This window comes from Vidua chalybeata, chromosome 6, assembly GCF_026979565.1.
Source record: "Vidua chalybeata isolate OUT-0048 chromosome 6, bVidCha1 merged haplotype, whole genome shotgun sequence".
Taxonomy (NCBI): Eukaryota; Metazoa; Chordata; class Aves; order Passeriformes; family Viduidae; genus Vidua; species Vidua chalybeata.
In genome coordinates, this window is record NC_071535.1 from 5,507,826 (window position 1) to 5,534,015 (window position 26,190).

The 26,190-nt window shown below is 38.1% G+C and overlaps 1 protein-coding gene across 6 annotated transcripts in view; it reads right to left on the reverse strand.

Annotated features, from left to right (window-relative positions):
• Positions 1 to 9,939: 9,939 nt before the first annotated feature.
• C6H14orf39 (chromosome 6 C14orf39 homolog) overlaps positions 9,940 to 26,190 on the reverse strand; it is a 29,533-nt gene continuing 13,282 nt past the window's right edge. For all 6 annotated transcript variants that reach the window (XM_053945666.1, XM_053945664.1, XM_053945661.1 and 3 more), the window contains exons 6-18: positions 24,649 to 24,836; positions 24,142 to 24,184; positions 23,588 to 23,708; positions 22,399 to 22,493; positions 17,783 to 17,922; positions 17,234 to 17,313; positions 15,129 to 15,214; positions 14,971 to 15,035; positions 13,796 to 13,863; positions 13,338 to 13,477; positions 12,689 to 12,830; positions 11,208 to 11,265; positions 9,940 to 10,574 (exon numbers count right to left, since the gene is read on the reverse strand). In XM_053945666.1, the coding sequence (XP_053801641.1) occupies positions 10,372 to 10,574; positions 11,208 to 11,265; positions 12,689 to 12,830; positions 13,338 to 13,477; positions 13,796 to 13,863; positions 14,971 to 15,035; positions 15,129 to 15,214; positions 17,234 to 17,313; positions 17,783 to 17,922; positions 22,399 to 22,493; positions 23,588 to 23,708; positions 24,142 to 24,184; positions 24,649 to 24,836 (1,429 nt within the window). In that variant the 3' untranslated portion in view covers positions 9,940 to 10,371. The remainder of the gene's footprint in view (positions 10,575 to 11,207; positions 11,266 to 12,688; positions 12,831 to 13,337; positions 13,478 to 13,795; positions 13,864 to 14,970; positions 15,036 to 15,128; positions 15,215 to 17,233; positions 17,314 to 17,782; positions 17,923 to 22,398; positions 22,494 to 23,587; positions 23,709 to 24,141; positions 24,185 to 24,648; positions 24,837 to 26,190) is intronic.

Sequence of the window (26,190 nt, forward strand, 5' to 3'; positions counted from 1 at the left end):
ATAAAGACACAAACAGCCAGATCTGCCAGACACAGGAGCGTGTGAGTGGTGCTTGTACCAGGCTGTAAGCACCAGCAAGGGGAACAAAGCTGAAAAGTGACTTGTGCCTTGTCCTTGCTCTGCTTTCCCTGGCTCTGGGGTGCAACCAGACCCGGTTAACATTTGACTTCTTATTAAACAAACTCTTCATACAAAACAAATTTATCACATGATAAATATTACCACTTATGGACAACTGTTATCAACAAAATAATTTGTTGAAGTTCAGCAGGTACTTCTGGCTGTCACAAAGAGATGGAGAAAGACGTGAGCTCTGAGTTCAGGGGCTTGGCTCCATCCTTTACAAGAATCCCACCCCAGTGACAGGAGCATCCTCCATTTGTAATGCTCTAGGTGTCCTTGCAGTCCCAAGAGTATATCCAAGAAGCTGGCCAGCCACAGGTCCTGTTCTGCAGCATGTCAGCAGCTCAGCTGCAGCCATTCCTTTCTGTGGAGCCGGCGGGGCTGGAGCAGTGCCTGGATTTAGTGCAGCCCACTTCACAAACCAAGAGCGGCCGCTTTGGCCTGCCCAGGGCAGCTCTGCAGAACAACAGGGCACGTTGTCAGCAAGCACCAAATGAAAAGATACTTTATGCCTTGGTCAGGCCAGGCCAGTGGCAGTGCTGAGTGCCAGGGCTGGCACTTTGCACAACAGGGGAGTTACATAAGTGGGAGCACACAGACACTCGGGCATTTCTGCACCAGGGTTGCCACATTTCCTCACTACCGACTACCTCAGCAATGGTTTTACTTGCTGTGTCTTTACTTCAGCATCTCTTCAGATCACTGCCCATCTAAGGTGATGTAATCAGCCATTGAGGTCCTCACAATAAGCTGCGAAAGCAGTAGGAGAGCAGAGATCCCTGCCTGGCAGGATTGGGCCATGTCCTCAGAGTGGTGCCCAGCGCTTGCTGGAGCCAGCACACAGCAGGGAGGAGACACTGAGGAGATAAAGCATTTGGGTCAAAGAACAGTGACTCAGCTGGAATTAACAGGACCCATTTGGGGATCTGTTTTCCCATCCAGTGTTCCTTCTTCACGCTTCATGATCCTGTTCTTTTTCTCATATCCCGGTTTCTTGCTTATTTTGTGTTTTCCTGCTTGTCCTCACCTGCTTGAAGCTCTCTCTCAATGCCCCTGCCTTCACTTCATGTCTGTCATTCTGCTCCAGATCTTGCAACACATGCAGGAACTAAGGTTGCATCCGAGTGATTGGATCCAAGTGGGTGTATCCAAGTGATACTCTCAGCATCTTGAGAGCACACCAGCAGTGAGGCTGGAGGTGGTATCAGTAAGTTTAGTGACACACACACCTACTTCCCCAAAATGTATTTTTTCTCCCAGAGGATGGAAAAAAATGAAATTGGTGGCCTAAAGGAGTGGCCCAAGGCTGCCTTCCTGCAGGTCCACTCTGGCTTCAGTCCCATTGTTTTGGGAGAGCAGGTGACAGCAGCATATGACCCACTGTTTTTCACAGTATCCTGAGCACATCTGTGACACTGCATATAATGTAATACAAACAGAATTACCAGGGATTAAGGTTTTGTTTCTGCTCCTACTAATAAATGCCAAAATCCCTATTGACTTTGCTGAAATAAAATCAGGCCTTAAGTGACCCACCAGTGACATTTGCAGGGATCTTCCCAAACGCCGAGGCACCTTTGGTACGATGCACTCGCCATATGGGCAGCCTCCTTTCCACCTCCCTCAGCAGCTGCCAGAAGCTGCAGTGCTGACTGCAGTAATGACAACAAAAATGGCCCCAACAGAGCCAGTGTTTATGATAGGAAAAACAAGGCTGGTTTCCCAGGCCACTCACCTGGCATCTTGGGGCTGCCTGGAGTCCCTCATGCTGACTGACACTGCCCTGCACAGGAGCTGTTGCTGCAGCCCCTGATAAAAGGAAACATGCCAAGGGCTGGGGATGTGCACCTGAGCCACAGATCCACCTTCCTCTGCTTGAATCCACCTCTGAAAGCACTGAAACATGCAGACATTGATCAGTCCTGCCTAAAGTCTTACTACAGTCTTGGGGCAAGCAGGAGGAAATGTGTTACATCTCGGGCACTAATTGTCAGTCTGTCTCTTTTTCCCCCTACAACTTTTTCTTTCTTGCCATTTGCCTCTCTTTCCCTCATCAGATTTGTTCTTTCATCATCTTCCTAGACTAACAAGCAGTTGAAAGGACATTCAACACTTAGAAAGCTGCTGGTTTTCAGATTTTATAAATTTCTCCCAGCTTAAGTTCCTGACAACAACTCTGCTCAGAGCACAGCTCATCAGCATCATCAACCTAGTGGAAATGGCCTGGTTTGAATTTGGTGCACAGTGCCTTCCTGAGATATCCTAACAAAATGTGGTCAATGAGAGGAATTCCATTTTATTTCCAACTAACACAATTTCCAAAGGCTTAGAATTTAGTTTAAAAATTTCTCCCTTCTGAAAATGCTATGAAATTAGTGGGAACTGTTTATTCTTTACTATTTTAGTAGTTACTTTCTTTTTAATGGATTCTACATAGCTCAGAATGACTGGTATTGCAGGGCACTGATCATGTTTGATTTCCAGTCAAGTTGCTTAGAACTTTTGGGAAGCACTCAGCATTTTATCATGCAGCCCTTCATTATCTGCCAATCTTTTTAAACTGTGAAATGTTTAAGGCCTGGACTCTTTCATTGTGTGTAACACAATGAGGCCCTAAACGAAGGTGTGCCCTGTGGGCACTCTAATATAAATGATAATTGCTGCATGGTTCTCCCAGCTATAACTACACAATAATTCAGACACATCCCTATTTTCACTGATGGGAAATGGGAAGGACTGATCACAATACAATCTGTCAAGTCATAACAGCAGTGATGTTTTCCCAACTAGGAGTATGTACACAAAAATTACCCAGTTCTCACCTGCAATGATTTTAAAAAGACAGCTGATTATTTTATTTAGGAGCAGCTGATTGCATAAGACTAAGTTTTATTTAGTCTTTTATTTTTAGTTTATTTATTAGATGATTCCTGAAATCTCAGCCACATTTATCAATATGATCCAGCAGTTGTTTTCTCTTGACCAGACCTCAGCCACACTGATTATACTTTACAGCTCCACAGGTCTACATTCCAAATAAGCACAAGGCAGTTAGTTGTGTGCCTTGATACTTATTTATTATTTTATCATGTGAGTGAACAGCTATTTTAGACTGCAATATTCAAAATTTTCTGTTCTCTCTCCCTATTTTTTTTTTCAATACAGAATCACAGAATAATGGAATGGTTTGGCTTGGAAGGAATCTTGAAGACCATCTAGTTCCAACCCCCTGCCATGGGCAGGGACACCTTCTACTAGACCAGGTAAGTCCCATCCAACCTGGCCTTGAACAACTCCAGGGATGGTGCTCCACAGCTGCTTCAGGCATACTGTTCCAGCGCCTCACTAGCCTTAGGGTAAAGAATTTCTTCCTAATATCTAATCAAAATCTACCCTCCTTCAGCTTAAGGCCACTCCTCCTTGTCCCATCACTACGTGCCCTTGCAGTATGCTGGTACAATGATTAAACTCTATTCAATATTACAACCCTCAATAACAGAACTGTCTATATAAGGAGCAGTGCTTCAGCTGGGGATATTTCATGTATGATTAAATGTTGCCTGTGTGGGTCATTAGGGTTATAAAGCACATTGGTGACAGAGTCACTGTACTGTGACATGTGGCAAAAACAGTTAATAGAAGCCCACAGCTGTTTTAATAACAGCTTTCACTCAAGAACTTGTAGAGTTCCATGTTTACATAACTTGTAGAGTTCCATATTTCCATAACATTACAAGCTTTCAAAAGATATGCTCAGTGTAGAACTTTTATCTTCCCTGCCTAAAAAAAACAAAACAACAAAAACCAAAACAAACTAAAAATGACCCATCAAACCCAAAAAATATCTTATCTGAAGTTGTTCTGCACAGCTTAACTACTACCAAAAATTTTACCAATTCTGGGTATAAGTAGATGGCAAATAATCCCATGGAATTAGCCTTGTAAAAGTGGAGACATGCATTTGCTGCTCCTAACTTCATTTTGTAATTTACAAAGACAATACGTAAGCACTGACCGTCAACTGTCAGGCTTGATCTGATGATGATAACAGATAACTTTGCTATTTCTGAAGCTCTGGAAGAAATCACTAACCCAGCAGCACTCCCTTGTCAAAAGCATCACTGTAACCGACAGAGTAATCCACAAAAGACAGAAAACAGAAATTTGAATCATTATTTTACTCTATGCCAATACTTGCAAATGATAAAAGCACTCTGCCCAGCCTTTGACAATCTACTTTATTCCAGTAATGTCAGCTCAGATAAAACTCAACAGAGGAATCTGAAACATATACAGCATCCACTGGAGCACCCTTCTATTTTTTTTCCCCTTCCTTTTTGTGTTGTAAAGTGTTCTCTGATAAAATATTGACACTGCAATATGTGAGCTAGCTGTGATAAACATGCAAGGCAGTGTATGCTGCTGCCAGCCCTACACTGCTGGAAACAAGGCATTCACACACCAAAAAAAGACTTGTGCCTCTGACCCTCTGCTTCTGCTCTGGATCACAGAGACTCCCAAGGTAATGTCAAGGAAATTCTGGCAATACAGGCATTTTTCTGCTTTAGAACAATCTGACCCCAAACTCTGTTCATTGTTGTGTTGATGAGGATTATGGATGCTCAATGACTGTGATAATGTGGCAAAACTCACCTAAGGACCATATATAATTTCAATGCAACACAAGACAAATAATCCAAGTGTCATATTGATAAGCAACAAGAATATCTCAGCACTACTTAAAAGAAAGATCTGGAGAAATCATCTCTTCTGTCCATCCAAGTACTGGCCCTTTCAACAGTTCTTCCAAAATTTGTCACAACAATTGGTAATTTTGACATCATTCTGTCTACAAGTGAAAGAACAGAAAAATCTACCCAAACTTTGAACCCCCTGTTTATGTGATCAGAATGCTTCTCCTGTGCTAGAAATTTATTAAAGATCTGTTTTTTGGAAAGCTGGGAAGAGCACTATCTAAGTTGAAGTGGGGGTTTACATGAAGTCATGACCTGCTTCACAGAACCAGCTTCTTTTAAGTGCTCTGGCTGGATGGCCAACCTGGGTTCAAAAGCACCCCTGAAGTTCAGTGATGATTTCCATGTAATCTGTGATTTATATATATTTTTTATCAGAACTCTACTGCTCTTTAGTTTCTGATGACGAGTCACAAGTATTAAGTCAAGAAGAAAAATTATTAAAAGTCTAAGAACCATGGCTCTGCATCACTGTCCTTCAACAAAACAGCAGCAGTGGCAAAACTGGGTCTGCACTGAGCAGAGGGGGTCAGGCCTTGGTTTAACACCTCCTCACTAAAGATCTTACTGGTAACAACCTGCATGTTTTCCAAGAGCCTTTTCCAGCTGTGAGGGAGAAAAATAAATAGGTATCTGCCTGTGATAACTCCTTCAATGTATGTAGAGTGAGATACACGAGTGGTGGTGCACATTCCCAAGGAGAAATATCACCTTGAAGAATGCATTGTGCCCAGGGATTTTTTAAGCCCATGTGGCACAATTTGAAATTGATTTGTACAGCTTGGGTAATGGCTAGAGTGCTTCAGAGGCTTGGCACCTCCCTGGAATGCAATGGAAACAGCGCTTCCAGGACTTTTGTAATCATTCAGAAACATTTTTAACCAGTTTTTACCCATAAGTTCTGCTCCTTTGCAGCTGTGGCAGTGAGCAACATCACTGACCACAGCATCAGGAATTTTGTGGAAACAGTTAAAACTTGCCACACATGTGCCTCAAGAGAAAGAAGAGAGCAGCAAGAGGCCACACTTAGCTCAAGGCAGTCCTGCTCTGGCAGAAGGGAGCAGATGAGAACTGCAAGCTCAGAACTGAGTTTCTGTCTGGACTGTCAGCTTCCAAGCTTCCCACCAGCCACACAGCTGGTTCCCCACCAGCAAGAACTTTTTGTAACTTGATCCTCTACTTCTTTCCCTTCCCCAAGCCAAGCCTCAAAAGATTATGGATCAAATCTTGTGCTGTATGAAATAATTTTGTGGATGCTTTGTGCACTGTGGCATGACACAGAAAATTAAGTCCATGTTATTAAAAATTTTGACACTATTTCTCCTATGGAGTCATAACAGTCAAAAGTATTTTCCTTTTGAGTATGTCTAAACATTCTCTTAGCATGGAATGTCCATCTTTTGATATTTCTTTCATACCCTTGCTTAATTTGAATGGAACGAAAAAGAAGCTACCTATTACTGCTGAATTCAAGTGATTCCTGAAAAGAAAAAAAATCTGGGATGTAGCAAGGTGGGGGCAAAGATTTACCTTTCCAAAGGTAACATGCTGCAAGTGCTAAAAAGAGCATCATCTTCACATCAAATCAAGCAAGGTACAGGATCCAAGAAACAACGTGCCAAGAGGCAATTTCTCAGCAAGATGTTAGCATCAGAACACAAAGTGATGTGTCTGGAAGCAGAACTGCTGAGCTGCAAACAACCTGGGTGTGAGTCAGAGAATATTAGGACAGTGCCTGTCCACCAGGAATACAGACTTGATTGCATGTGACTTGTGTCAACTCTGGAGACATCAAGAGCAGAACATAAAAGCAAGGCAACAGAGATATTTCTAAATGAGCCATTCAGCCTCTAAGGCAACGAATCTGGCAACAACTCAAGTTTCAGGAGGAAAAAAGTCAGCATTCCAGGTTTGTGTTCCACCGTTAGATCCTTCATTCATTTTTCTCAGGCAAAAGGTCACCAAAACATCATGTTTTAAATCATTAAAAGACACAATCAATCTCCTTTCAAACTAGCCCACAACTTTGAAACCAGAATCCAATTGCCTGTTCAGGCTCATTAATGTCTTTGGATCCTAATGACCCACTCAGTTGCAGTAAATGAAAAACTAATCCTTGTTTTATGCCATTGGCCCAAAAGGATTAGCCAACTCTTGCTACCCCTGCAATCAGCCTTGCACTGGGGGGATTATGACCATCTAATACTGTAAGTCTACACATTCCAATCTGTTACAATATGTAGCACTTAAAGCTTATTTCCTTGAAATACTTAAATGTATTAATGCTGTAGTGTAAGATTGTTTTCTTAGGATGTAGTGATTCACCTGCCCCTGCCCCCAAAGCCTGCATTTACCCACATACAGGCAGAGATGCCCTGTTACTCCCAACACAAAGTTTTAATTATGTTCATGGTCTTGAAATGAAAAATTAAAACTATTTTTATCCTTTGCATAGAGCCCAGACTGGGGATGAAATGATGTATAGGATTTCTATGGGGTTCAGTGCTGTAATTTAAGAGGTAGCTAGAATTAAAGCCACTACTTACATACAATGTTCTCTGATCTACTGTGTGGGTCGTAACTCCAGGTTTGTATCACTTACACCACTGCAGGTTTTCCAACTCAGAATTCTGGTTGCTCTTGTTAACTGATGAGCAATTAGGTGAGCCTACAATGTCATGACATGAACTTTTTATTTTCCTCGAAGTATTTGCATGTTGCCATTGACAATTCAGTGTGGTTAAGAGACAATTTTAACACTCTCAGATGCCCTAGCCATACAGTTTTTCTGATATAAAATATAAATAACTCTTGTGGTTTTATCACCTTAAGTATTAAACATGACAGCATAACAAAATTTGTCCTGCAGAGTGTTATGCTGGGCATATGCACTTTGAATTGATATTCTTGGATTGAAGTTAAAGAAAATTCATAAATTGCTCTGAACATGAAACTTGATTTTTGAGTGAGAACAGTTTGCTGAATGCCTTATTTCCTATTAAAAGTGGTGTCCGAAGGCATAAAACAGCAGTACATGAAAATAAATCTTATATTCCACAGCCCCTGGAAGTCATTACAATAGTCTTTACCTCATAGCAAATTAATTTTTTAGTGTCAAATTTATACAGCAGTTGCTTATTTGCCAGCCAAATATCCCTAACTGTTTGTAAACATGCTTTACATTTATATATCTGTAAAATTATCAGTAAAATAGTAGATGGTGCTCCAGATGTTATGTTACTTTAGAAATTGAAACAATTTTTTTACTGGAAGACCACTTTGCAGGACAAGGCAAATGTGTAGAAATGCTCTCTATGTTATTTCTGATCAGAAAAATGACATTTCCATATAGCTGTTATTTCTGTGGGAGAAAGAAAACCAAGGCATCCGTGTCTTCCTCACCACTGCAGCAGATAAGAGTGTAAATTTCATTAACAAACTTCTTTAAAGTTTTTTACTCAACAAATTCAAAATTTTATTTATTCAGGTATCATTATGTTTCCTACAAGGCTGGTGACACAAAACATTTACTATTAATATTTATTTAACCTAATGGAGTGTGGCATATTAGCTCTTACAAGCAATATTTCAAGTGAAGTGGTTTTCTGTCAAAAACTTCATTAAAACCTAAGTGGAACAGTAAAGATATCAGGGCTCTAAATAAATATTTACATTCTGGTTAGGATCCTCTTGTAGGATTCAAAGTCCAATCCCTGCCCTGCTTATTTAAGAAGGGTTTTTGCTGTTAGTACCTTCGGGCTTGGCTGTGAGCCTGAACTCTGTTTTACTCTGTGCAATCCAAGGAGGGAACAAAAAGGCAGCCCCACCTCCAAGGACTCACAGCACAAGTGCACAGTGTCACCATATTGTCACTTTGCTGACAGTTGCACAGCTTTTAAGGGATTACAGCTCCCAGCTGCTGCTGCTTCTGGAGGTTCCGGGGCTCCAGCTCAGTCACGTGTGGGATACCTGCAGTATCTGGTTTTTGCTGTCAAGCAGCCCTTGCTTCACTGACAAGAGAATCTCTCTTCACTCAGCTTTCAGGCTAGAAATGGGTGTAATACGTAATGGATGAGTGTGTAAAGAGCAAACCAAAATTACATTGGGCAGTGAGAGATGTGCCAGTGTCAGCAATCCATCAACTGCTATTGATTTTATAGGCATAACCAGGGACCATTTCTAGGTGGAATTTGACAGGTACCAATGAAAAAATCCCAGCGTGTGTTTATAAGCAGTTCATGGTCTTAGACCTTAGAAAAGTATCCCAGATGCTGAGAGGTTGCCTCTTCTGAAGCAGCTTTCTCTGCTTTATTATTAATCAGCCTATCCAATTTGTGTCAGTAAACATCCAGCAAGACCTAGGATTGTAGTTTCTCCCACTTCAGCCTGCAGCCTTGACTTCTACCCTGTAACATCTTAGGCATAGATAACAGAATTCATCAGGAAAGGTCTTTGGTTATGGAATAACTGAGCAAAATTAAACTTTTGGCTTTCTAAATGATCTCAGAATATTTTCAGCAGTGTACCATAAACACTGCTCCAAATAAAAGGTAGAGACTCAAACCTGCCTCTACCTTACGTTTTTCATATTGACAGGTATGCATGAGATTAGAAAAGCTGGGTCTCACCTCTTAATAGCTGGACCTCAGCAGGATTTCACTAAAACTTCCTGATTCACTTCCAGTTAAAAAAAAATCAAATTTTCACAAATCTATAGGCATAAAATTAGTCCTGAGGCATTTAGGAAATTGTCAGAAAAGAAACAGTAGCATAGATAATCAAGCTTTTGATCATTAAGGGTTTTGCAGGGCAGCAGAGGGGAAGGGACTCTACTCCCCTTAGGGGAAAGGAAAGGGAAGGGAAGGGAAGGGAAGGGGAAGGGGAAGGGGAAAAAAAGGAAAAGGAAAAGGAAAGGAAAAGGAAAAGGAAAAGGAAAAGGAAAAGGAAAAGGAAAAGGAAAAGGAAAAGGAAAAGGAAAAGGAAAAGGAAAAGGAATGTTAAGTATTACAATTGCATCATTGTTCCACTTCAGATATTAAGAAATACCTACAAAACTTTAACATAACATCAATGAAAATGTTTATTTCAAATATTTTATGAATCAGCTGTTATACACAGAATAATCAAGAACATTGTCTTTAATTCAAATTCAGCTTTAACTGCTACAACAGTCATTCTTACTAACACAAGTAATTTAGTTTAAATTAGAAGCTGAATGCCCTCACAGGCATTGACTTAACACTACCCTAAAACGATATTTGTTTGTGTGTGCCAATTTAGCAAGAGTTTAATAACAGTTCATGAACAAACACATTTCAAAGATAATTAAGAAAATCTCAAAACGTGTGGTTGATGAACACACATTGCAGCAATTGCATTAATGTATTTTTATAAGAAATGGAAGGAGAAGAAGTGCTTTGTACTTTAACTCAAGAAACTGGAAACATTTGTCAAGGCTAAGTAGGAAAATAATTTAAAAGGAAGTCAAAGGTATTCAAAAGAATGTAAATGGCTTTGTATGTTGTGTGGCAGAATGAAAACCTTTCGTAGAAGGAGACTGTGATGATCTCTGATCCTGTCCAAATGCAAATGAAAAACTAACGTCATCTTTTCCATCTCCAAATGCATGAGAAGTTGATTCCGAGGGGAAGGGAAAGATAAATGCATCCTCATTTTCTGGTTTCCCAAAGAAGCTTCCTATGTGGAATACATATAATATTTGTTATTAGATTAAATCTGAGAGAATACTGCATTCAGCATATGCTTCTTTATCAACATATTGTGCCAAATATCCCACTGAGAATCACCCTACAGTTGTGTGTTTATTGCTGCACCAGAGATGGTATTTCCAGGGGGTTGTTATTAGAATTGACATGAAATACAGTATGGAGCACTTGAATGGTTTAGAACAACAAAACACTTCTGCATGGTACCTTTTGCAACAGAGGTATTTGTAAACAGAATCTGCAAAAGTGTTTACTTAGAGAAAAATGTGATCAGTCATTGAAATACTTGGGCTTTGTCTTCTCCCTTGCAAGTCCTCTCATTTTGTTTCAAACACTCCTAACACTATTCCTATTTCTTTCTTTCTCATACCTCTTCTTTTCCATGATACATCAGACATTTGAAGCCAAACATACAGGGCAAGATTTAAGCTAAAGACTTAGTTAAAACACAAATGAGCACAATAAACCACTGAGCTACATTATCACAACTGAACATCCTTTCAGACAACCAAAGGAGCTCTGTTAAGCTGGATCATGAGTCAGTCATAGGAACACAAGCAGAAGAGGGGTGATATACACAAGTACATCTGAGTTTCAGACTTACCAATATCTTCATGTGGGGATAGAGGGTTCAGGTTTCCCACAGAATAACTTTCCTCTGCCTGAAATGTAAACAAGTTTTTTATTTAACAAATGAGAAAGGCAAAAAGTAAACTTTAATGCTGATATGTATTTGCTTTTAGTGGGAAAAACACTGCCTCAGTGAATGCCAGCAGTCTTTACAAAATCTGGATTTAAAGGTTTATCAGTCCCTAAAGTTGCAAGGTAAGTTCTTTGATCAAATGGGTTTTATGATATTTGCATGCAGCTGCAAACACCCTTCTTCCATTCTTCTATGGAAAAAAAAAAAGACTGATAACAGTCCAAAAGCTGACCTGACTTACTGATGTTTTTTTAAACCAAAAATACTCAAAATTATTCAAATCTGTGACATTTTATAAAACCCCCGAGCAACAGCACAAATACTTTCTACTGAATGGGGCCTCATATTGCCAGAAAGAGTAGCAGGATAACCGCTTGTCACTCTTAAAACGAGTTCTTAGATTTAAAATAGATACTGAAGTCCTTCAAAACTCCCATTTCACTTTAAAGAATCCCAGATCTGCTACAGCCTGGTAAATTCTTGGTTTCTGCTGCTGAGCAGGCACAAAATAATGTAGGTTCTGACAGCACTGGGTGACTAAAAACCCACCTCATTCCTAAACAATTCACAAACCACACACCAGTGTGTTCACTCCTACACACAGTTCGTGCTATGAGATATCAACCACAGGTATCTTGCCAAACCCAGAATAAAATGGTGCTTTCCCTCATCCCTGCTCCAGCTCCCAGCCAGTAACCACAAGACTGAGCACACCCCCTGCAACAGGAGCTGCCTGGGTTCAAATCCCTCATTTGCCTAATGGGTTTTGGATCCACACTCCCCAGTGATACCTAAGCCCTGTCCTATGCACACATTATCCTGGATCCCCAATTATCTACCTAATAGCCCAGGAGAGGAAAGATTAGTCTAGAGCAATGGATTTAGGGAATCTGCAAAGAAAATGAAAAATCTGGATTCCACCCTGTTCCATTTAGTTGCCAGCCTAGGTCCTCCATTTGAGTATAGCTAATCCATATTTGCTGTTCAGTAATGCTAATAGACTGTCCTTTCTTCCCTTCTCACTGTTCTTCACTTCAAGACAAAACCACACAGGAGAAGCATGTGAGTTGTGAAGTCTGCTAGAGGACTTGAATTTTGCACTGTAACACTGAATCAGAAGCCTTTTGGTGAATTGAGTCACTGTATATTTGCACGTGATCCATATGAGAGAGATTCATTCTTGGTTAGAAGTTATCATAGAGGGATTGCCAGGAAAGAAATTAAACATTTTCAAAGAACATAAAGCTTAAAAATAACAAAGACTTTAAAAAAATTATTTGCTGCAAAGATAACCAGTCTGAAAAATCTCATTCAGTGTCAGTGCTGTTTTGTTCACATATTTTGCTTTGTGGAAATTAATATTCACAATTAGTCATTTTTACCTCATCAGATGAATTTTGTGCTCCAAACAGAGAAGAACCAAATAAATTAAAGCCAGGTGACTTCTGGGAGAAGTTCATGTGAGAAAAGAAAGCAGGAGATTTTGATGTTCCTTCTTCACAACCTAAACTTTGAATGCTGTAACTACAGAAAGGTAGAAACTATATTAATAGTTTTTTAAGTGATGTAGATGGCTTTTTTCTTTCTATTTTTTCCTGTTCCTCTTTTTTCACTTTTTTACATCCCCATAGCTTCCATCAATAATTGCTTTTTTCATCACAGAACAGATAACACAATTCTTTAAAGTAAAGGGAGGTGGTGGTCTTACCAACTCCATGCCCTCTTAACAAAAAAAAACCAAAAAGCTTGTTAAAGATCGAAATCAGAGTGACAAATATTACTGCAGGAAAATGTGTCTCATATATTTCTAACCAAAGTACTGATCTTTCAAAACAGCTTCAACTGAAATGAGACCATAAGAAAAAAACTTAATAAATATCAAGCATAACTCTGGAAAACAATCTGAATATTTTCAGAAGGGTTTTCTACAAGATTATTTCACTAGTATAGTTCAAAAAGAGCAGAAATGCTTATTCAACAAGTGTGAGTACAACTTTTTGCTCAGAATCAAAATAAAAGTTGAAATCATACGAGTCAAATAGAGGTGTTCTTGAGAAATATGGGGTTTTCCCCTTTAAGTCAGGTGTTTTAGGTGCTCTTAAGAAAGGTTCTGCACTTTCTTCTTCTATGTCAGGATTATCTTCATTTGGCTTAAAACCTGTGCGCACATCCTGTTAAAAAGAAATAAACAATGATGGTTGTAACATACAACATTTCCCAAAATATCATTAGTCCTTTTAACTATAAATATGTTCTCAGTGGAGCCAGCACTGAGCCTGTTTGTTTATAGTTCTGTGCAATAAGTGAGTTTTAAATGCGGACTTTTTTCAAAAAGTTTCATCAGCTCACATTAATAAAAATGTTATGCACCTATTGACACTTCACCAATTTCTGAGACTTGCCTCTTGCCAGCTGAATCAAGTATGTCAAAATACTTTGACTATTCTAAATAAACTTTTTACTTATGATATAAGAAATGCTTTTCTTACTTGAGGTACATACGAACATTCCATGTGCTCATCTGCTTCTTCATCAACATGTTTGGCCTCCTGGCTTGCTGCACAAAAAAGACAGCACTGCCTGTATTATAAAGCATTTTAAACAGACACATAAAAATGACATTGTGGGAGAGAATCCTTGAGAAAAGTTCACTAGCTTGGCATTGGTAATGGTAAGGAAGTGTTCTGACTGTGGTTTTCTTAAGAATCCACTTTGTGGCTCTGTCCATAACAATTACCTCTTGTTCTGCCACTCGTTGCTGTCAAAGCATTACTCATGCTGATGCTTGTGGTTTGGTGTGTTCTTCAAACCTGCCCATTGTTCCCTGAGAGTGCTCTGTTTGTCTGCTCCAGTTATTACCCTCTGAGAGTGCTAATAGTCAATAGAAACCAGGTGGGAACAATATAAAAAGCACATCAATGTGACAGTGGTGAAGTGTAGTTTAAAGAACTGGGCAAGAGTCAGGATGAGAAATGAGAAGAAATATTATCAGACTTTCTGCTGTCAGAGTTGCTACTCTAAGCTTCAGACTGTGCTATATCTCAGGCACTGTGGTTTAAGGTCCTATGTTTCAGTGTTCTCTTTGTAAAAAAATCTAGGCTATAATTTTTAATGCATCTAAATTAGAGGTTCAATTAGAAAAAGAAATATTTAAACTGAAGCTCAGTTCCTTGTGATTTCAAAAACTACAGGTGTATTTGTAACTACCCTGGCTTTTTTCTGTAAGCATTCTGCATGTTTTTCTCCAGTTAATTTTCATCTTTAATAATCTTGATCTGATTCTTCAAGATATCTAAATTACTGGGATTATTATATTTCTTTTCTTTGCATTTTCTCATGCCTTCTGGCTAGATGTTAAGATTGGATTTCATTTTACCCAAGTAATTTGAGGCTCAGGTGTGAATTTAAAAGAGGTGTTGGACAGATCCATTCATTCACAATGGTCAGTGCAGACTAAATCCCACATAACTGAGCAGTTAATTCTCTATTTGAATTAGGACTCTGCCTGTTTGCTATACTCAAATTTTGAGCTAAACAATCAATGTGGAAAAGAAATGCAAATGGTGGCTCTCTTAATGCCAGAATGAAAATCTGGTGCCTAGAATTTCCTAGTTTATAACTATATGATCCAACCTTGTAAAAAAAAATTACAATAGTACTTTACCCGTTACTGCATTTTCACTCTCATACTGTTGATTGGAAGTCAACTGCTTTGGAAGATCTGACAGTCTAAAAGACAAAATTTAATGTTTGTCTAAATGTGAATTATTTCCATAAAACCCAGCCTCAAGAATGAAAGTTATTTTATTGAAGAAAAGTTACCTGAATTTCATTTGGTTTTTTATGCTTACTATTGATGGAACTTGGGCAATTTGTGGGTGATTAGTTCCTGCAGTGTCAATAACGACCTAAAGACAGAAAAAACTCAAATGAGGCAGCAAGTGAAATTGTCACTTCAACAATATCTCTCTGATTTCTCCTTAGACTGTGGAAATCCCTTCTTTTAACCGGAAATTAAGGATCAGACAATGTAAAAACTTTTTCTTTGTTTCACCTGCATTTTGACAGCATGATACCCTGTATTTGCTAATTTTGTAATGAAGTCTTAGTCACAGCACTGATAACTAGATGTGATTAATTAACTTTTCTGTAACACCAATAGTGCAATGCCATTTACAAACTTCATGCAGGTTTACTGCTGCTCCAGCCTTGTTGCTTGTGCTTGGGAACACAGAAAGAGCTGGGGCCAGGCCTGGCTCTGCCTCTGAGCATCCACATCAGTCTCAGTCAGGACAGGTCTCATGTGGGGATTCAAAGACTGCAGAAAACATGGAAATACTCCCACCTCAGAGACTTTCATCAGAGCAGAAGCCATCACTCTTCTATGTAGCATATATTTATGCCTTAAGGGCAGGGTGAGGAATCTCTTCCTCAGCATCATATAACGCATTATTTTACAGGGAGTGTCTAGTTCTTGTTTATTTTTAATTAAGAAATGTATCAAACTGAATTCTATTCAGGGTAGGGGACAAAAGAGCTGGTTCTGCAGAATCTGCCTGCCATTCAACTCCTGTGGTGTACAGTACACCTCTGCTGAAACATAGCAACCTTCTTTCTTCCAACTTTTTTTTTTTCCCTCAGACTCCATCTTCTTTTCCTTGTTGCCATCACCCTTTCTTAAAGTTCTCTTAACCTTGACTTACTGCTTCCTACAATTGTCTAAGTGCAATTCTAGGTCTCAGACTCCCAGCCTCATCTCTAGATTACCCTGGCAACAGCCCTTCCATCATTCTCATCATGTACAACTCCGTAAGCCAGTCACAAATCAGAGTTGCTTGAAATTTCTTCTGGTCTTGTCCCACTCAGTCCTGTCACAGTCCTTCATCTTGTCTTGTGATGAAGGCTTTGTCTTCCACACAGGCTTCACTCTAAACCATTTAGTGATTCACTCACCTCAATCTTCAGTTCCCTTGCAATTCTTAAGAAAATCACAACTGGTTATGCTAACTTTTTTTACCTGATTTTTTGTTGTCCATTAAATCTTGATTTTAAATAGATCCAGTGAGTTGTCCCTTATAAAGATGGTTTAGAGACAGAAACTTGCCCAAGTTCCTGCATAGCAAACACAGTTACAAACTCTTCTACCCCTTATGGCCTTACCTCCTGTGACTTCTCCATTTAATACTTTAACAATCTATTGCTTCTATGAATGGTCTTGCACTCCATGAGACTATTGGTGGTTTTCACAACTTTGCAAGTTGTACCTCCAGCTTTCTTCTGGATTAGTTTATTGTATTTGAATAAAAAATATTGTATCTGAATAAAGCTACAATTCACTCCACCATTTCAAAAATGTTATAGTAACTATTTTCTTATGGGAGAGAGATAGAAAATGTAGTTGTAGGCTCCTGCAGTGCACCAAGGAGTGTTGTTCATGGTTTTATTCCTGTCAGCCCAGATTTCTGTTTCTGGTCAAACCTCACAATGGAGCTGTTAACTGTGGGCTGTCCTGTACACTCAGTCCTTTATTAAACCCTTCATTATGGAGTAGATGGTTCATGATTCATCAGTAACAGAAGATTCTGATCCTCCTTTAGAATTCCAAATATTTGCTACATACAGAATCTACACAGGTGACTTTAAATCTCTGTTATAAAAAGGGAGTTGGTAAGATGGTCCCCCTCGATTTTGGCCATATAATGCACTTTGTAAGAACATAGATATTTTCAGAATGAAAAGGCACCAAAGAAAGATTTTTGCTGTGATTACCAAGAATTTTCAGATTACCATGATTAACAATTTACAGTGCTAACAGGTTTTATGTAAGATATAATACCATGAGGTATATTTGAAGTGTTTTAAATGTAAACAATCACATAAAACAGATTATATAACTTCATATTTTTACCAGTGGGAGAGCAACACACCTGTGATAAATTTTCTGCAAGACTGGAGGAACTGCTGGTGGCCACTGAAAGTTCCGCTGGTTTCTCTTTTTCTCCTCTCCCTAAATTTACAAATATTACATAATATTGTCAATAAGATTAAGTATCCAAAGCGTGGCATTGTTAAACAGAACTTGGGAACAAACCTTATAAATTTTCCTTTCAATAGAGAGAAAAAGTCATCACAAAGTATGAAAGCATCAAATAAATAACAGTTGTTTAATTGTTTAATATTTACTGTACTAATGCAAACAGTATTAAAAGTATTTTAGATATAAGTTATTTTCAGATGCTTCTGATGGCACACATTGGGTGTATCTGTCATGTTACTTTACTCATTGCACAGACAAGGGAGAAATGAGACACACAAGATTTCCAGAACATAAAAAAGGTAAGCACGCAACTTCCATTGACAGCCTGGCTTCAACTATAAGTAGTTCAGCAGTTCACTAGGTTTGTTATCATCACGTAGTCATTCTGTTGCACAAAAACCACCCAGAATGCTCACTGAAGTCATTAAACACACTGCACCTGTTTCTGGTCTTTGCTTTGACAATCTAAAACTCTGTACAGACTGGACAAATTTCCAAGGAATGCATGGGACATGCAATGTTTTATAGAGTTGATGTTTCTCCTTTGGCAAAGATGGGTGTTCACGCTCTTCAAACACCCTAAACAAATTTCAATTAAAAAGAAAAATTAATCATTGCAAACGAAAAGAAATTATAAAATATAACTGCTTCAAATAAGTGGCATTCTCAAGGGCATTGGATGTTGTCAAGGAAGTTCTACTACTTTCAGCACCAGTAGTTGATAAAAATGAGGTTTTCTTTAAATAATATCAGAGACAGAATATCTCTGAAAAAGAAGCCATAAAGGAGTAATAACCAATCATAAGAACATTGTTGGCTTAAATTTTGTCAGTACCAAAGAAAAGTATTAGTATTGTGGAATTTTACACTTCAGTCAAAGTGCCTCATTATTGTAGTTCTGAAATCACATTTTCACATTCAAAACCACTTTTTCTCTCTCTGAGATTGTCTGGAATACTCACACTACACATACACAAAAGACAAAACTGCAGCAAGTGTTTTCACTTGTGGGGTAATTATCTGTGTAGGGTAAATAGCCCTTTACAGTGCAGAAAGACAAAGGTTAGCAGAACAATGAAGAGCAAAGTGGCTGTTTGACACAGGAACATTTACTATTTTTTAGAATAATGAGTTCTATTTTATTTTCTCTCTGGCATTCCTGCTTAGTGCCTCTGTGCTTCTAGCTACAACATCTGGTTTGTAGTTGACTGAACAATGCTCTTCAGAACAAATAAAGAACTGAGTCAGTCTTTTTGTTCTTCTTGAAATTCTCCATAAACAGAAATAAAATATAGGATACACTTTATAAGATAGTGTGGCATAAAAACAGCAACACTAATTAAAAAATACCACTGAGAAGCACTGGCTAAATGTAAGGACCTGACGCATTAAACTCATATCCATACATGTGAACTGTGTGAACTGTGCTCTCATAAAACCCTGAAAGCACCCCAGCCAAGTGTCTCTGATGAAAAGGACATTATTTTATCTCTGACTATTTTCTCTTGCAGTTACATTTATACCTGGTGCTGTGCTGGACTGAGACTGAACAAACTGTACAAAACATCTACCACCTAAAAAACTAAAAACCAAAATAAATCTTTCAGTTACATCAGTTCTAGATAAACCTGTGTCAAGAATGAATACTACAGAAAACAAGATATGTGTGGCTGGTGTATCTGTAAATTCAGATGCAGGCAGTCAAAAGCAAGGAGAAATCAGAACAGAGCTAAACACTGAACTCTGGCTAAAACTGTTTCACTTTGTTCCAAATGGCTCATTTTACCACAGTCATCATTCAAATATCAGTTTAAAAAGGCTACTGTGGCTGAGGTCATCAGTTAGACTGCCATAAATAGTGGGAGTTTCTGGTTGGGTTTATTTTTTGTTGTTTGATTGGTTTGGGGTTTTTTCAGGACTTAGGATGTCAAACTCTGTTTTTGAAAGCTCCTAGAGTCAGTTTCCTTGTACTTCTGTAAAGCCTAGCAGACAACACTATAGTTCTAAAGACTTACTCTCCATTAAATAAAAAATCCTCTTACAATGCAAATCTACATAGAATGTTTCAATGGTAGAGTTACAAACCAAACTCAGAAGTTCCTAAGATATTCATTATTTAAGTAACAAAACCTTCCAAAAGAGCCTGCAGTTAAACTCTATGTGTATGCAGTACACCTGCTCCCTTCCCTCCACAAAAGCACTATTGAAATATAAACCATGCACATCTTCTCTGACATTAATTAATACTACTGGAAGAAGAATAAAACTGCATCATGAAGCTCAAAACAATACAGACTGCAGCAATAAAAATAATAATTTGTCTTCTTTTTCTACTTCATTCTTAGTAGACGTCTGAGTAGTTAAAAACTGTTTATCTTGATCCATACTGCAGGAGTTTTTGAAAGTGCAAAGAGAAAAACAAATATTCTTAAGCCAAAATAAATTGACATTTCCTTAGTAGTATTTTCTTCTTTGTAGCATAAAGAAATCCAAGGATTAATATTCATTTCCACTACAGGAATCAAGTGTATCTCATTATACATATGAAGAATCACACCTGCTTCCGTGATATTTACAGTTACTGAAACCATGTTCAGTATTCTCATCAGGAGCATTCTTTTGAGTTGGCTCTTCATATATGTTTACATTAGAAATCCAGAAACAACTTGGTAAGTACTTTTCTAAGATTTATATTATCAAGTTTTTTCTTTGATCAGTAGAAGTCAATCACTTCTGATGCAAAGATGCTGCAAGTACTGCAATAATCCACCGTGGAATCTCCTTTATGTGAAGACGTAGCAAAAATCTCTCACTTGGAAAGTAAGAGATGGAATTAATACATGACAAATTGGAAAGGAAAAGAAATAAAGAATTACAGAGTCCTGGAATTAAATCTCTTCCAACCATTAAAAGCAGAGAGAGTGCACACTATATATGCCATAGCACAGTTCAACTACCAGCCTTTCCATGTAATAAGTGGAGTAGCTAATTGAGAAATCAAGACCAGAGCTTCAAAACAGTTGAGTCCTGTTTGGTGATTGATGAGAACTCTTGCTTTGGAAATTAAACTGTGGTGCTTGTCAGTGTAACCGGTGAGCTGTGAATCAGTGTCAAGAGCTGGTAAGAGCAGAGGAATGTGTTTTCCACTCCTAACCAGCAGCTGGCCAGACCTAAGTGATTCAAACAACAGTGTTCCAGGCTTTTTAAAGGAACAGTCCTCACGGCCATCCTGCTGCCCAGGACAGAACATGTATATCAGCACCTATTAATTGGCTTGTAAGTTGTCTTCCTGTCTTGAAGCCTTCTAAAGCCTTTCATGGGTATTAATCTGTACAGTGTTCTGCCCAGTGCTTTCATTGCTCTCTTTAGTTCTTTCCCTTGCTGCTGCTGGTTTCATGCTGGTCTGGGCCACTTCATGGAGAGTCACAGTACAATTCCTTTTTATTTCTTCTTGTTTTGTGGCAGACAATGAAGATATCTTCTTATTCAAAAAGGTCTTTTTGCTCAGTAGTAACTTTGTAGTGGCTGCTGGACAGCTCAAAAGAAACTCCTGCCTGTGGCACCCACATTCTGCTGTTGTATTTTTGTACATTGCTTTGAATCTGCAAAGGTTTTATTTCCTATGGCTCATTTTCTCAATACACAGTTTCTGTTTGGGGTTTTTTCCTAGAAGTTTTTTTGGCTTTTTCTTTTACAGCTTCATAATACACCCATTTTTAACAACAATAGTTACTTGGGCAGTCACTTCCACACTTTCTAGTGAAGACTTTTTTTAATACACTAATGTCAGAAAAGATATTAAGAAGCCAATTTCATGCCATTTTCTACAAGCCTTTATGTTGTGGAACATACATGACTTCAGGTGAAGGTACAAGCAGACTCCATGACAGGAAAATAAGTGTACCAATGGCAGGTGGCAGTGCGGCCTATGGATTCCTTACCATGAGGAGCCTTCACTGAGAGATTCTTACACCTCCATGCCCAGAGCATGGATCTCTGCCTCTTACAGCAGGTCTTTAACTGGCATTTTGTGTTCTGCAACACACATGGGTTTCTTTGAAAATTCAGAGAGTGCTTTCCATCTTTTTTTTACCTTGCCTTGAAACTAGGGGGATTTCTTGCTTCCCTGTATTTCTGTTCTTGCCAATTACAAAAATATTACATGAGAAGGTAAAATGGGTGCGAAGGCTATACCACAAAGAAATGATCATCTGAATGATTCATAGATCTGTAAGAAGATATTAAAGACTTACAAGGTTCCTGTGAAAAGAATCTTAGGAATTACTAAAATGACATTTTTTATAGATATGTTCCACTAAATGCCTATTTAAAGCCCTAAAAGTATTATTTTTCAAGTACACTATAATATAAAATCACTTAGACAAAGTCTTTCAGATATATTTTTGCTTTAAAATGGATTTTGATCTAAAAGTGCCAGCTCAACAGGAGATGTTTCAACATTCACAAGGACTCCAGATAAGTGCAAGATAGTCCTTATGGTGATTTTCAGTCATTGTAATTGAGCTCAAATTAAAGTGAGTCCCAGCTGTAAATGATCACTGACTAATTTACTAAGCCATTAATCCTGTCTATGAAACTTTCACTCATGCTTGTTTTTAAGAACTAAATTAAGAGTTAAATTTCTTAAGTAGTTCAGAGGTGAAGACAACTGACATGTGGATCTCTGACTCCTTTTCCAAATATATATATTTAGTAGAGTTAATGTTATTTTATCTCTGACTGCACAGTCACAGTAGTTGCATTCAAAACTACTCACACAGATATCTCAGCAGTAACTGAGGAGAAAATGCTTCTACAAAATATTTTTGTGGCATGTGTCCGGATACATTGAGCTTCTAAGAATCAAGAGTTGTCACTATCTTAACCCCCAGAAATATAAAACTTTTAAAATTACATAATTAAATCACATGATCAGAATTAGAGAAGCTTGCTAGTCCTTATTTAACAACAATCTGTGTTTTGTAGCAGTCTTTGTGTAAATTCTGATGTAGTATTCTGGATAAAAGCAAGGGGAAAAATAATTTTGAAGTGTACCTTTCTTTAAATTTTTCTGGCTTCTTAAGACTTTTCTGATTTTTTTCTTCAATCTTTTCAGATTTTTTTTTATCTTCTTTAGTCTCTTTGAAGCTCTTAAAAGATAAAGAACAAATGGCATAAAAATTGGCAAAACTTGAAGTATTTTAGCTACATGCTGAAAAAGTTTTCTAAACCTGACGAATCAGTGCTCAGAAGTAGTTTTTGTAGCCAAGAAGTTCTGAAGAAATAAGGAGAACAAGGTTAAAAAGAGGCAATATTTTTCATTGGATCAACTGTAACAACTGGAATAAACACAGAAGTTTTAGAGCATGGGTCTAAATGTCAGAACCTGGAGCTCTTTACATGGTCTTCTTCATAGCTGTAAACAAATTCACCACATCCCTTCCTGTCTGTTTATACAGCACAAACCACATTGGGAACTTCAGTCTGGAGCTAGGAGTGTCAAACAGGATCACAGAATACAAACAGAAAAAACACCTGTGCAAAACGTGCTGCTATCAGCACGAGGCAGTAAACAGAGACCTTGATCATCTGCTCCAGGCAGATGGGTAAAAGCACCCAGATGCAATGTCATGAAAACTTACTAAACCTTTACAAGATTGGGCTACTCAGGCTTAGAAGAGACCTTTTACAAAGGAGTAGGTCCAAATTCTCTACTGATAAAATCCCTTTGATTATTTTGAAGATTCTCCCTTTGGAATCAATGCTTCTCCTAGTCAGCCAGCCAGTTTTATTGCTGGGTGTTACATACCCACACATGTATTTTGGTGAAAAAAAAAATAAGGAGAGAAGGAATTTCCATTATTCTAATTGTAAAGCATACTTAGTTAAATACAAACCCTTAAAAACCCAGTAGGACCTGTGAAAGCTGCACACTCAAGCCCTGGGGTTCGCTGAGGAGTGGCCCTGATCTATTTTCAAGTGTATTCTCCTGAGCTGACACCAAAGTCATCGTGACACGGTGCCTTAGCAGAAACTGCAGAAAGGAAACTGTCAGAACCTTCACATTCATGGACACCTCTTCTCTAAGAGAACACATGTGATGCTATAGAAATGTAATTATAAGGCTGGGATCATCCTGTTGGTCTGTGAGCTACTTTTTTGATGTTTCAGAAAATGTAGCAGTGCTATGTATGACCACATATATAACACATATTTATATAAAATAAAATTAATATACAGTTACCTTTTTTAAGCAGTCGATTTTTGTTTGCAATTCTTCTGCTTCTTTTTCCAGTTTGATGGTTTCCTGTGCAGCAGCTTCAGCAAGCTGCAAGGTTTCCTGTGTTTTTTTCCTCATAGAGGCACTTCCATGTCATGGAATATATTTTACAACAATGTATTTTTTCAAGCAAGGGATGCCATCAGATCCCTGACCTCTCTATGCCATAACACAAATTCTAGAGGTGCAGGAAGCTCTGATAAATCTGCATTTCCTTGGCAAATCTTCAACTCTAACTTCTATTAAGCTTCTCCTAAATGAAGCAGTTTGATGGATATGTTATTAAATGAAATTCTTTCCGCAAAATGCTCCCATAAATTCAAACTGAATAGCTGAATTTGACCTCCAGTTTTCTCACAGAGAAATGCCAATGCTGCCACTCTACACACACACACACACATATATATATATATATATAAATATATAATTAATTACTGTATTTTCTAATAGAATGTTGTGATAGGTAAACATAAAACTCCTTACCTGACAACTGAACAAACACTAGAAATCAAGGATACATGTGTACAGCCCAATCATTTATGGATTTAAAAGGAACAGCCTCTGCAAAAATAAAATTTACTTTCAGATCATTAACTAACAAATTATTTTTCTTAAAAAATACAAGATAATGTAATAGATCAGGAGCATTTATCTTGGCTTAGTATACATGACAAAAAATGCAGGATAACAATAATGGCATTAAAAACAGCACTAAAAAGTGATGAAAATTAAATTTATAATTTTAAGAGGCTTGATCTAAAGAAACCTTAGAACTTTTTATCCCAAGAAGTTCAGTGACAAAGCTCTCCCCATTACATTTATGGTCAGAGGAAGCAATATCAGTATGTATAATCTAAATTCTTATTTGCTACAGATTTTTTTTTTCTAAAAATGGTGTGACAAAGAGAATGTATTTTATTAGCTTAAAGGAAACTTCAGAAAATTTTAAGTTTTCTGTATGGCACATTTAATGTGCAGTGCACTGCCAAAAGGCTTTCTTGCAAAAGCATTGACAATAGCAGTACCCAGAATATCCAAGCTAGCATCTTCTTTCCATTTGTATTTTTCAAGGCGTTTCAAAACTCTCTTTTGAATTTCTTCAGCTTCTTCCTTTTTTTGGTAATACTTCTGGGCAAGAGCAGTTTCTATATATTTTTTGCGGTGTTCCTCCAAAGTCATTCTACACTGAGTTATGGAATCCTCATATATTTTCCTATAAAAATACATGTAATTAATTTTTTTTCACAGGAAACCATTGCTTATAAGGAAAAAACCCTATAAATTCGTGGCATCAGCTCAGTCAATTTGCTGCTGTCATAGGAAGAAAAGTCAGATTATATTTAATATGGCAATATTTGGCTTTATTTTTTTATTTTCCAGCTATATTCAAGGAAGACTATGCTGTATGTAACAAAGAATAGTCATGATGTAAAAACCAGCCAAACCTCCCTGTTCTGAAGGTAATGTAGGCCATACCATATTCAAAGGCAGCCTGGCAGATGACAAATGTGTTTTTGCCTGTGTAATTATCATGAAACTCACTGCAGGCCAAAGTCTCTGCTGGTGCATGTTGGCACAATTCCATCAGTTTCAGTGGAGCTGGATCAAAGTTACAGTTGAAGAGAATTTGGCCAAACCTCCCATATTTAGAGCAGCCTGGTGCACCACTGGACTAAGAACTGCCTCCAAGGAGATGCTGAGTAATCTCTCTGTCTGACTCAGAGAAGCCTTAAACACACACATCAGTCACACTGAAACAACAGGACTATTCATGCTTAAGGTTAAGCAAACACTTAAATGTTTAAGTGGCAAAGAGCCAGAATGCTCAGCTTCTTGTGGGGCTGCCCTGTAAATTAATGTTACACTAAATGTAACTTCACTGACATCATGTGAGCACATAGCCATGAATTGCTGGAGTAGTAGCATCAATTAATGCAGGAAAAGTTTATGTGAATAATGGAGAGGCAATTTTTTAAAAATTAAGTTATTAGTACACCTAAGGATTAGCAAGAAATTCCTTTATGGGAGAAACTATGGTGCATAAAAGCAATTAAAGGCAGAAACCCAATTCTTAACCTGCCCCTACATTAAGGAACAGCTCTCACCACTTGCAAAGCACGTGGGACTTCCCTTTAAGGAACACATTTTATCTCAAAATGCTATTTATCATTTAACTGCAGCATGACTGGAAGGCTGCATTTGAGAGTCCTGGCTGCCCACTGGCTGTGCCAGGCAATGGGAGAGAGGAAAACCTTATGTCTAAATTCAATACTAGAATCTTCTGCTCTTACAAAAGGAAAACAAATACACAAGGCAAAACACAGTCCGATTCTAATTTTCAAATCAAACTACACTCCAGGCAAGAGTTCCTGTTAAACTGTCTGTTAAAATTCAGGGGAGAGAAGTTGTAGGTCAACACTGTGAATTGATATTTCCCAAACTTCACATAGAAAATGACACTAATCTATGTGCTTTTCTACACAGGTGGTCTCAGGAATCTAAGTTTTTTTATTTACTTAATATTTCTGTATACTGTACAAATTTTTCAGGTATGAAAGATGAAAAAT